At 38.3% G+C, this 13,453-nt stretch overlaps 1 protein-coding gene across 1 annotated transcript in view; it reads right to left on the reverse strand.

Annotated features, from left to right (window-relative positions):
• Positions 1 to 13,453, reverse strand: part of LOC122792759 (phospholipid-transporting ATPase ABCA1-like) — a 2,266,772-nt gene that overhangs the window by 45,007 nt on the left and 2,208,312 nt on the right. The window contains exon 47 of the mRNA XM_044060333.1: positions 5,713 to 5,956. Within this exon, the coding sequence (XP_043916268.1) occupies positions 5,713 to 5,956 (244 nt within the window). The remainder of the gene's footprint in view (positions 1 to 5,712; positions 5,957 to 13,453) is intronic.

Below are 13,453 nucleotides of genomic sequence, written 5' to 3' on the forward strand. Positions count from 1 at the left end.
GGCTTTTATTGCCTTTCCAATGTTTTTTTTAAGTGCTAAAGTGTTAATTTAGCTTCACCTTCAGCAGTAAAAAGCCTGAGGGTGTGGGTGGGGGAGTCTCTCCAAGTGATTCAACACTACTGTAGAGAACACACTAATGCCTAATTAAGCTTAGTTTAGTCTTGGAAATTACTTTACATAGATTTTAACTGAAGGTGTTGTTTCTTTTGAACTTTTGCACTTGGGGGTGAAATTTGGCTGTACAAGCTCCTTTGGTAGTGTGATTATGTTAACTTTTTCAGCAGCAGTTAGACATACTATGTGCTTGGTACAAGTAGAGTGAAGTAACTGGATGGACAAGAGTACACTTGGGTCATGGGTTAGAGAAGATTGAAAATTAAATATAAGTTAGTCTAATACAAAGAGGAACTGCAATATGAAGTGAGGGAAAAACAGGCTTATGGTGTACTTAGCAGGAAAATCAGGGAACAGAATTAGAAGTAAGAAGGTAAGTGAAGAAGGCAGAATAAGGAGTTAAAAGGAATGAAGAGGGCCTTGTTCACATTTAGGGATATAGCTTATCCTTGTTTTGAGCAAGGATAGAGCCAGATTTTAGACAGGAAGTCTTTCAGAGTGGTTTTGAAAGATGGAAGGGAAGGTATTGACTTGATGGATACAGCTAAGTAGTTCCAAGCCTTAGCCACCTTTGATGACTACATACAATGCCCAGCAGATTTGATAGGCATGTTGACAGGCAGGGGGTTTTGGTCACCGGATCACAATGACCGACTGGGAAGACAGTTGTATAGAATGTTTTTTATTGCTGGACAGTCAGATGGATGCTGCATAATTTTGTAGGTGGTAAGAATCTGTGTATATGTTAGTTGATGAGGCAGTTCTAACCAATTTAGGCTTTTTAGTGTTATACAGTGGTGGATTCTGAAAGGGGTATTTGCTGCAAATTTAGCAACTTTGTTTAGCATCATTCAAGTTTTAATTTATGTGAAGCCTGGAGGTCAGTAAGAATGGAAGCACCATAAAGAAATGTACAGAGGAGATAAGTAATGGCAAGTGTAGTTTTAGTTGCGTCGGCAAGAAAGTTTTTGGCTTTATATTCATTTTTGATGAGTTTTTCTTATGCAATTTTGGATATGCAGGTTGAATATAAGATTATCATCCACTATCAACCGTAATAATTTGCTCTGAGAAGTGACTTCAATGATTGTCTTACCAGGAGAGAGGGCTTTACATTTTTTTTCATGAGAGAGGGATTTGGGAAAAAAAGTAGTAATTTGGTCTTTTTGGGTCCTTATTTTTAGATTTTTTTGAGAATTTTTTTTCTATTTTGAAGAAATGTTAGCAGCCAGGATAATATGATGGGGAAATGTGAGACTAAGAGAAAGAAACAGGAGACATATGTTTCAAACAAATTAATATAAAAGTGATTTTGAGAGAAAAAGAGACTGTCACAGGGATTCTTTAAGATCTCCAATGTTCCCCAGTACAAAGGCAGTGTTAAAACGAGACAGTGTTTTGTGATTCAGAGACATTAGCTGCAATGAGAGAATACCTCACTATGTGATAATTTGCATGAATCTATACTTTGTTAAGTACCAACAAGCACAAATCACCACTTCCTTCAGTAGTTAGCAGTGACAAAGATCACAGTCTGTAAGCAGAGATACCGCCTCATTCATTCTCCCATACACTAAGCACATTCAAACATGTGCTCACAAATCACAGATGCCATACCTACTCATGCAGTGTGTAAATGTCCTGGATGTCTCCTACCTTTCCCTTGTAAATCACAGAATATTACTCTAAGTCATTTGATGCCAGATTATAATAGAGTTGTATGTCATACCTGTCAGTATGTCCAATCTGTCCAGTGTATGCCTGGTGTCTAGCATTCCACCCCAACGCAGATATAATTAAACAAGTATCCTTGGTGTCTAGTGTTACCTCCAACCCACATAAATTAAACACATATCCATGACCCCAACTTATGTATAGTTAAACATGTATCCCTGGTGTCTAGTGTCCCACCAACTAATATCAAATTAAACACGTATCCTTGGTGTCTAGTGTTTCCCCAACCCACGTATAATTAAACATGTATCCCTGGGGGCTAGCATTTTTCCCTAACTATATATAATTAAACAGTTATCCTTGGTGTCTAATGTTCTCACTAACCAATGTAAAATTAAACATACATCTGTGGCATCTAATGTTCCCCCAGCCCATGTATAATTAAACACATATCCCTGATGACTTTTGTCCCCCAGTTCATATATAATTAAACAGATATCCTTAGTATCTAGTGTTTCTTCAACCCACATAAAATTAAACAGAAATCCCTGGTGTCTAGTGTTCAGCCTTAATGCCTGTTAACTGCCATTAAGGCATGAGAAGTTTTTATTTTGTTTATTTTTATTTAACATTTGTTTACCGGAAAAGTTTGACTTAGAATGAAGCCAATTTTCAGTGGAGGACCCAGGGAGAAACACTCCCAATGCATGTCTTTGTAATGTGGGAGGAAACCGGAGCACCAAGAGGACACCCACACGAATGCAGGGAGGATATGCAGACTCTGCACAGATGGTACCCCAGCCGAGAATCAGACTGGAGAACCTCTTGCTGTGAGGCAACAATGCTACCACTGCACCACTGCACTGTCCAAAGTAATTCCTTGTGTCAAGTACCCCCCACATCCATTTACCATTTAAGTGCCACTCAGGCATGAGTCTTATCCCAGTGTGCAGTGGTTCTGGCCACACAATGTTGCAGTGTATGGTCATTAGTCCAGGGGACCTGAGGAAGTATGACATTCACCCCAGCTGACACACACAAACACACACACACACACACACACACACACACACACACACACACACACACACACACAAATACACACATACACCTATTTTCATTTAACAGACAGACACGCACACATAGCCACACATATGCACATGCTCACACAAAACAGTCCCCTCCCCATCCAGTTGTTCTTGTAGGTACACTCAACCATTCCCCCATACAGTCACCTACCCACACACAAACACATACCTACTTAACTTAGCTCCTAACTCCCCTATGACTCTTTCCTAGGTGGACGTACACTTACACAATGCACTCACACATGCAGCTTCTCACATACACTCAGACGCACATTTACTAAACTTACCTTGCCAGTAAACTCCTCAGCACTTACCTCACTCGGCTTGTAGATACCTTCCAGAGGCAGTGCTGGGGTGGTATGTGGCATAGTCTTGAAGACAGCCTGATGCAGTTCTTCATGTCTTCATTCTAAAGCACCCATATTACAGCTTCATAGGTATGTACTAGGCTAATGGCCTTGGACAAGCCTAGCCCATAGAAGTGCCCTGGCATCGTGTCACCCGACGTTAGTTCCCAGTGCCTCTATCAAGTAGAACCACTGGAGTGATCCCCGGGGTGAACTTTCTATTTCCCATCCACGCATCAAGATTTGTCTTGAAGAGGGCCAGTGAGGTGCTCAGCTTGACATGTATGGGAAGTCTATTCCAGAGCATGGGCAGTCTCTGGGTTATAAACCTGTCCCTCCAGCATGTTCTTTTGATTGTGATAATGAGGCTGAGGTCTCTGGAGCGTGTGGTGCAGAGGGATTGGGATTTCTTTAGATGTAGCATTTCTAAAAGATCTGGGTCAGACATGGCTTTGCAAGTCAAGCAGAGATTGCCACTTAGTAGGCGATATGAGACAGAGAATAGCTGGAGTTTTTGGAGTCTGTCTATGTAGGACATGTGTTCAAGGCCTAGGATCCTCTTTGTGATGTACCTTTGTGGCCTTTCCAGCTGATGCATGTGTCTAGCAAGGTACATGCCAAATGGGACATTATACTCGATGATTGGCCTAATGAGGGAAGAGTAGAGAGATGATGACCTCTTTCTTGCTGGATGCAAAACCCTTGGTAATGAGATGTGCCACATAGAAGGACTTTGTGACCACAGTGGCAATGTGGGGGTCGAAGGAGAGGATGCTGTCAACCTGTGTCCCCAGATCTCTTATAACGCCTTCAGTGTTCAGTGGGCTCCCATCGATGTGGTAATTAGTGGGAACTAAGTTTTTCCCAAAACTGTCATTAAATTCAAAAAGGTTACTGCAAGGTGTAGCATCACTTAACCTCTCCGTAACCTTTATGAACTCAACACTGTTCACAACATTTTGAAGTTTGCAGAGGTGTGCGGAAAGATATTGAGTGAGATGCTTGTTAAGATGTTCTGTTTTACAAAACATCAGTCAGAATTATCATCAGAGTCACCTTGTGATGAGATACAAACATCAGTCAGAATTATCATCGGAATCACCTTGTCATGAGATACAAACATCAGTCAGAATTACCATCGGAGTCACCTTGTGATAAGATACAAACATCAGTCAGAATTACCATCAGAGTCACCTTGTGATGAAATACAAACATCTGTCAGAATTACCATCAGAGTCACCTTGTGATGAGATACAAACATCAGTCAGAATTATCATCAGAGTCACCTTGTGATGAGATATAAACATCAGTCAGAATTATCCTCAGAATCACCTTGTGATGAGATACAAACATCAGTCAGAATTATCATTGGAATCACCTTGGGATGAGATACAAACATCAGTCAGAATTACCACCGGAGTAACCTTGTGATGAGATACAAACATCAGTCAGAATTACCATCTGAGTCACCTTATGATGAGATACTAGGTACTCAGTCAACTGTGTTCTTTACTGATATCTTTAATTTAATCAGCATGTTATATGAGAAAAAGAAAACTTTCAAACAGGCCATCTTGGCAATGTGACAGTTTATAAACTATAATAACTGGAAAACACAATAATATCTCTGTTCAGTTTGATATTTTATGATGCTGAAAGATAAGTAAGAAATGGTGAAATTTCTCATCAATGTAACATTTAAATATGCAAATCAGTATATACAGTAATTAAACATGAAAATGACACCTTAGTAATGTTAATACAAAATCTCTCTCTATAAAGTAATTTATTTTTCTTCTGATAAAGAAGGAGTTACCCTGTTGTACTGTTTCCTTAATAGATCAGAACAGTTGCAGTGCAGACAGTACCAGGGTGTTAGTTGTATGCTCTGGTTACCTTTATATAGCTGCACTGTCTGATAAGTAAAACCAAAGACTTATTAGTACATCACCTCAAATCCATCTTATTACTTCTTAATGCTATTAATCCACTTGTTACTCTAGATTGAAAACAGGAGGAAAAAATGCAGTTGTTATATGTCAGAGAAGCAACCAGCATGTCTGCATCCATTTAGTGTTTGCTGTTGTACAAACCATCTGTGTTAAGATAGTGTAGCTATTTGACTGTTCTCTGTTCTGTTCAGTTTGGTGAAATGGTAACTGCTATGAGTTTGGACTGGGAAATCAGGACTGTTGAACTTCATGAAGCTTTTGAAATTTGCTGCTTATATCTGAGGACAGGTGCTTTCAAATTGCCACTAATAGCAGTGGTTCTTTACATGAATGAATTATGCTTTTATAGTGCATTTCTTCATAAACATACCTTGTGAATTTGTAGATACAGCTTTATGTTATAAATTACACATATGGTTATTTAATCCTGCATTGGCACAGTAATAGGGAGAGTCAATGGACAAGAGTCTGTTGGAGGTTTTACAAACTATATGGAGCTCTGTAGCCGTATTCAGGAAAGAAAATAAGTACAATTACCTGATCCAGTGTTGTCTGGGACACAGTGTAGTCCTCAATACTGAGGGATTCCTTGTTAGTAGTGAAAGCACTGAAGATTTTGGACAGTGAACTCTCATTAGACGGCAGCTGGTAGTGCAATGTATTATGATGCTTTTCTTTCAATACACTCCCAGGAAAAGAGGCCTTGACAAAATCTTCCACTGGTTTCAAATTAGGTGGGGAGCCATCTACCTTTACAATAACAGTGTATCCATCTCCAAATCTAGTGAAGAATGACACAAAAATACAGATTTAAACATTTGACAGTGTATATTTTAGATTTTCTCAATGCTATCTTAAAGGACATTGGTATATAATTCAAGTATATATACACTCCTTCTTCATGTTATTTTTTTCCTACAAAACACATTTTGTGGCCAAGTTCCTTTGCTGGAGTCTGTTGATTAGTAGACCATGTTTGAATTAATAACAGTGTTTTTGCATATAAAAGTTTTATATCAGAGATGCTTGAATATGTTTTGATCAACAGCATGCCTATCAGATATATTAATTCAAAGGGAAAACAGCTAAACTAGTTTTTATTTGAGAGTGCCAGATGCGCATCTAGCAAATCACTGTGTGGGCAGAGGTGTACCACTGTGCTGCAGCAAAATATAACTTAACCTGAGAACGTTGCAGTCTGGATAACATGACAACCTATACTATGTGTTATGTTAGACTAAAAAGTTATCTGACAAAAAATAACACAAAGTGACTGAAGAAGAGTCTTTGCAAATGTGTGGGTCTGTGGAAAGCACTGACTTCCGCCTAGTTGTACCTATTTCGGCATGCATCTTTAGCAATGAAGTTAAAATACTGTATTCAGTGAACAGAACCACAGAAGAGAGGTGAAGTGTTTACTGCAGTTACTTATTTTATTTAGCATTCTAATCATAAGGCAATAAAATCAAAATGGATCACAATATTTGCTTATCTTAAACAGAAAGGAAATCTGGCCATAAATTTCTCTAAATAGCTCGCTGTTATAAAGCTCACCAATAAAGTGACTGCAGAAAATTAATCACATAGGATGGGAGTAATAAACAAGTTGCATATTACAGCAGTAAAAGTAACTCATGGTTCAAAAACAAAAAAAGAATGCCACATAAAGTTGTCCTTTATTTTCTATGAGAACCCAAAGGAACACAAAGGAAGATGCAGTCAGTGCAAACAGCAAATGACAAGCCTGTATCATGTTCACATACTGCATGACACTAACCATAGTGCACACTGATATGGTAAGTGTGTATAGCTGATGAACAGATGTGCGAGCAAAAGAGGTATTCTGTGCAGCTGGACTGGCACTGTTGCATCTAGTGATGTCACAAATGCTCATCCTGGTGTTACCCAGTTTGCCAACCTGCACTGCAGAATGCACTTTCACAGAACAAAGACGTTGCATAGTGCAAGTGACGAAGAGTGTGAGTGGAAAGGTCACCACTGTATTTCACATGGGATATGCCCTATATCTAGACCTATGCCTGTCCTGTCTGATGCTGAGATAGTTACAGAATTCTGTGTTTTAGCCACAGAGTCACTAAAGACTAAAAGTGATAAGTATCGATCCATCATGAACATCAACAGTAATGGGTATAGCCCCCTCCTATATGCTGCAATACCCGAGTCAGTAAAAAGCCTTCTCTCATAACTACACAGGAGTATTACAGCATCATGCAGGCAGTTTGTAGTTGATCATACCTGACAGAAGTACTACTTGGCAGACATTACATTCATATCGTCTTACAACTACAGTGTAATGATACCAGTATGGCAAAAATCAAGAAACGTCATAGCATTTAATAAACTTCCAGCTTGCATGGAACAGAGATGAAACAGTCACAGATATGTGCCACACTAACAAGCACATCACACTGGAAGAAAGTTCAGCAGGAAAGTGTTAGCTTAAATGCCTACAACTGCCAGCCAGGATAATGTGAAGGATGCTGGGCTGACAAAACTTAGTAGGAATGTGAAGAAAGAAGGATTTGTAGAGTCATGTGATTTTCAGACCTGAAGAAGCTAACTAGTCTGAGGAAACCAGTAGCATAAGGAGAAGGAAGATTTTAACTAGGATGGGGGGTGGGGGCAGCAGTGGTTCTCTATCACTTCATCAAGTACGTGAATATCGAACGCTTACATTGTCGAATATTCACGTACTCGAAGTCTGTGAATTTTTTCTGCAGTACAGTGAAGATCGGGATTTTTGCCCTTTCCTCACTGTGCGGTCTTGGAGTAGGAATATATATTAAGTGGGGACTATGGGGGGGCACAGCCACCAACAATAACTTCTTTCAGTACGTGAATATTCGACGATGCAAGCGTTTAATATTTACGTACTCGATGAAGGGATATAGACCGCAGCAGCAGTGCAGATCAACGGAGAGTGCAGCAAAAAGGGAAAAGTGGCCATAAGCTAGACAAGGAGAAGTATGACACAGACAGGGCAGTAGAGCAGAGACAGAAATTAATTTTCACAGATACTCCAATAATAGAAAAAAACAAAAACACACTTCTCCATGTTCTACAAGGAGTAAGAAGCACAGTGTGGCAGTGTTTCTTAAGTGTAACATAGAGCAGGTACAGTAAAATAAAAAGCACAGGACAGAGGGCCAACATTCAGTAGACCATAGAAGAGCTTGTTGAACTACAGACGTTTAGAAATGACTGAGCAGAAAACAAAACTGAAGGGCAGGTGAGGATAGACTAAGAAAATTATATGGGAAAGGGAAAAGTGAGACGGTTGAGACAGAACATCCACGAGACACGAGATTGTATCATGCTAAATAAAGAAATAGGCAACTGATCAGTGATTAAGAACTAGATCAGTACCGGGAAGGGACACAGAATGTAAGATGGCAAGGGCATTCATTTAAGAGGGCAAGGCAGGTATGTTAAGAAGAAAAAACAGAAATAGGTAAAGAAGAAAAAATAACGTATGAAATAATATGACACAGGACATTTACCATATGACGTGAAAACCATGGAACTTGTCTACAAATCTTAAAACATATATGCTGGATGCTCTTTTGTCTTACACAATATGATAATATAATATATGTAATTATTGCGTCATATATTTTAAATATATATATATATATATATATATATATATAATATATATATATATATATATATATATATATATATATATATATATATATATATATATATATATATATATATATATATATATATATATATATATATATATATATATATATATATATATATATATATATATATATATATATATATATATATATATATATATATATATATATATATATATATATATATATATATATATATATATATATATACACAGATATATACATATATATATATATATATATATATATATATATATATATATATATATTTATCTACCAAGTATTTTTTCTATATTTATCTGTTATTTTTCCCCATGCTGAACCTGAATTTGGTTTGCATGGTATTAACACATTAAAATAAAATAAATTACAACAATAAAATGGAGGATGTAGTACAGATTGAAGGAGGAGGGAGGGAGGGAGAGTTGGCTAACGTGTGCAAGTTGGTGGACAGGGGATAGCTCTAAGAGCTTTGATGTGGAAGAAGATGCCTGGGATGTATGATAATTAGCAGGTATTGCAAAGGAGGATACAGATGCTATTAATGGTAGTGGGCTAGGCATTCAAGTGAGGGAGAACAGAGACAGAGACTGGGCAGGCTGTGATTAAAGAAGGACAGGAGATAAGATGGAGAGGAAAAGTGCAGAAAGGGCAAGATGAAGAGCAGATCAAGAGAGGGGGTAGTCAGAAGAGAAAGGCCATTAATACAATAGATAAGACAGGAGGTTGTTAAGCAGTGGAACAGGTTAAAGCATGATTAAAGAAGAGGAGAAACGTTGCAAAGACAAAGCAGGAGACAAGCCACATAGATATTGAGAAGCAAATAAGCAATGTAGATGTACTAGGGTGAGTAGATGTGACAAGAAATGCCAGCAAGGGCAGCGGGTCCTGGCAGGAAGGAAATTCAAACAAAGGGAAGTGAAGAAATCAGAAGTAAGGAAAGGCTAGTTTCTTTTGTCAGATGAAAGATAGGAGGGACTATCACAAGGACCAGACACTCAGAAGAAGGAACAGAAATATAGGTAATAAAATGAAAAGTTATTCTGGTATACTGGGACAGGAGGGTGATATAGCCTAGGGGACATGGATGGGGAGGTAATGTTAATGAACTAAATTACTTGGGACATTAGGTGGGGAATATGAATACAGGCATTTGGGGAGTGAACTATGAAAAATTAAAAGTTTGATGAACGGTGAAAAACATAAAGGGTTAACACTCCTCTTAATCAGTAAAATGGTTACAGATATGGTTTAAAGAGGAGAGGTGTACCAGCATATTACTACTTTGTGGGAACAAAGAGCCTGCTAGAAGGAACCACTGAGGAGACAATAGAAGGTGCAAAGGAGATAGCAGCAGTGTGCTGGGGATTAGAGGGTACGGTAAACTAAGAAATGCTTCCTGTGCTAAAGATCAGTAACTAGAGGAAAATGAGGATAAGATAATTCGACTGCTGACTGGGAAATGGTGGAGAGCTGGGGATTAATAGAATGACTGAGTGGGTGAGTTTGGAAGGTTTAGGGGTGTTCAGCATGGAGGCTTCATCTCTGTCCATAAGAAACTGCTTAGCTAAAGCAAGGACTGAAATGACACACAAAGGTGACTGCACCTTTAAGTTGGGATAAAAACGGGTGTGGGAAAAAAATGCTGTTCAGTAAAAGTTAAATAGGGTAGTAAATGGGAAAGATTGATGTGAGAGAAACAGGAAGTAGAATGGGATAGCAGAAGGGCAGTATGAATTGGAAGGGGCAAGGAAGTGGAAAACAGGAACAAGGGAAAAGTAGTAAGTGAAACACAGACTCAACAATTTTTGGAAGGAAAAGATAGCAAGTTAAAGGAAGGAATGAATTAAATGATGAAAGGAAGGAGGAAACAAACAGGAAGGTAAACAAAATAAAAGGGAAAATGAAGAAACAAGTTCCAAAATATGGTAAAATAGATACTTAATGCTAACTGTAGGGCACCTGCAAAAATGTTAGGGGCAATAATAAAAGAGCTTAGTAATGCTTACGACACCTGCAAACATGGAAATGGGTGATCCAGAAAAAGAAGGCAGGGTAACAAGTTCAGAAAATTGTTCAAAAACTCTGGAAGCCTAACCCAATGATGGTAGAATTGGAAAAAATGCTGACTACAAACAGAATATTATTGTGATAATATTGTGGCAAGGGCTGGTAGCAGAAAGAGACGTCATATGTCAGTAATGAGGACAGCATGTCCTAGAATGTCAGGGTTGGCAAAAGTGAATGAGGTGGCAACATCTGTGAGGGAATAGTTGGAGGGGTGTGGTAGAATAAGGGAAGATGTGCCATGATTAAAGTCAGGAAGAAGAAATGGGGCAGGAAGGAAATGTTAAGAGCGAGGAGCCAGTAGTAAGCTAAGGAACTACAAAGAAACAATACAGAAAAAAGGAAAATATATCACTACACTAAATCCAGCCAGTCTTCCCAATCACAACATAATAAATTACTTGTTTTTTTAGGAATAGAATTAAGAGATAATCAGGAGAAAGGAAGCTGCTAGGATTAGAGACCTCAATCCTTCAGAGGCAAACTGGAGTATTCCTTTACCCAAGATGATCAGAAAAAGCAAGAAGGAGTCTTCTTCAAAGATTTCAAGTTAACGGTATCTCTTGGAATGACAAACAGACAATCCATGATCTTGGGTTCCAACAGGTAATAAGGTCACACACACTCTCAGGCTGAAACTGGCGATGGGAAAAAGACCAGGCTGGACCAGAATCGGCAGGCTTCAGTATTATAATTAGTCTAAGACAGAGGGACTGATAAGGCTATCAAGTCCCATAACTGAAGAAAAGATTTGGCAGAAGAGATAAGAAGAGTCACCATGAAATGGAGGTAAAATCAGTTAACTAGGAAGGTGAAGCTAACAATAAGAAATGTAGATGGAAAAATACAAGGACATATGGGACAAGAATGAAGCTGAATGGGACACCTAAGCAGAAGGCCTGAAACAGGGTAGCAAGGTGTATTTATAAGACAGAATGGAAAGTTGAATATATGTTATCAGAGGGTATTAAAGATAGAAGATAGTCTTCTTTAAGGGTGTATGTGAAAGAGAAAAGGTGAGGAAGAATGTTAGGGAACTAGCTTGGGAAGGGAAAATGCAAAAGCAGAATGAGTAGCAATCACTCACTTAAGTAATGCTGCATATTAGTTTTCATTAAATGAAACAGAGAAGTTACAAATCCAGGTGGCATGACAATTAAGGGATGAACGGACAGATGAGGTGGTAATGACTGAGGAAGCAAGGGTGGCTCTTTGGAAACTGAAAGAAGAAAATGTATAGCGATCAGAAAAGATTCATCTTTTGGTTAAACCTATGACAGAGCTCTATAGCAAGTCTTACAGAGAGGAAATACTCCAGCACTATAAACCTCAAGGCAGATGAAGGAATAGCAATGGAAACTTATTGCCCAGGAAGTCTGATAGCATTTGTGAGCAAAATGGTGGAGGCAATGCTGAGGACAAGGCTTAAAAGTTCATCAAAAAACAAACAAACAAACAAAAAAAGAACTGCTCAATGAATTCTAGTTGAGGTATGTTCCAGCTAATAAATCTTATTTACTTAATTTGTTAGTTTATGAGGGATGTGGAAAGAGGGTTTTGATTTTGCTGCTTACAACAGATATATGTGTAGTTACAACATTGTTTAGCTTTTGAGGCACTGTATAAGATTATATATTTGTTATACCACACCCTTTGCCTTATTCTGCTAGTCAGTGTGACAACAATTTTTTATTACCCACCTGAAATGATTTATAGCTGCTGAACACATTAAACTCGACACCAGAGCAATTTCAACTCTCAAAGAGGCAGTCACAGGAAACTCTTTATAATGTTAAACATGTACAACGTCAGAGTACAATGAATAGAACAAAAGTAACAAGAGGCAATGTAAAATCAGACCTCTTTTTAACTTGGTCACTGTTCAGTTTCACCACTAATACTGCTCATAATTCCACTCAGCACCACAGAAATAATCAAAATCTAGGACTGTACAAACTAGTTGATACTGTGCTATATGTCAAGTAAACAGAAATGATCAATAGGTTCATATGACATGTTAAACTAACCCTTGTTTAATTTCTCCAAGTCTTTTGGGTTTGTAATACCATGACAGGAATGGACTCCATTCCTAAGTCAAAGTACGATTAAAGTTCATGAAATTAGGATTGTTTCAATCTTTACTGTCAGCCAAAAGTGCTCTTCGCAGCACCCGCAATGTGCCCAGTAATGACTCCTTCTGCAATTTGTATGGGGTTATATGGATTGGTAACATATCTAAATTCGACTGTAGATTAATTTTTATAAGACCTGTTCCTCCTACTACTATTGCAACTGTCTGGGTATGTTTCTTCCACATTGCTCTCATTCCGGCCTGCAGAGCCTGATATTTTCTGACTTTGTGTCTCTCTGTATGGTAGACACTGTAGTCACTGGTTGTGGCAATTTCAATGAGCAATGCTACTTTTGTCTTCTTTTTATGAACCACTATATCCGGTTTTCTAGCATGTCTTTTGAACTGTTGGTAATGGGTGATCCCATGTGATGTAAACGTCATAATTTTCATGATGCTTTGTGACTCATGT

This window comes from Protopterus annectens, chromosome 2.part0 (assembly GCF_019279795.1).
Source record: "Protopterus annectens isolate FY-2018-M chromosome 2.part0, PAN1.0, whole genome shotgun sequence".
Lineage (NCBI taxonomy): Eukaryota > Metazoa > Chordata > Ceratodontiformes > Protopteridae > Protopterus > Protopterus annectens.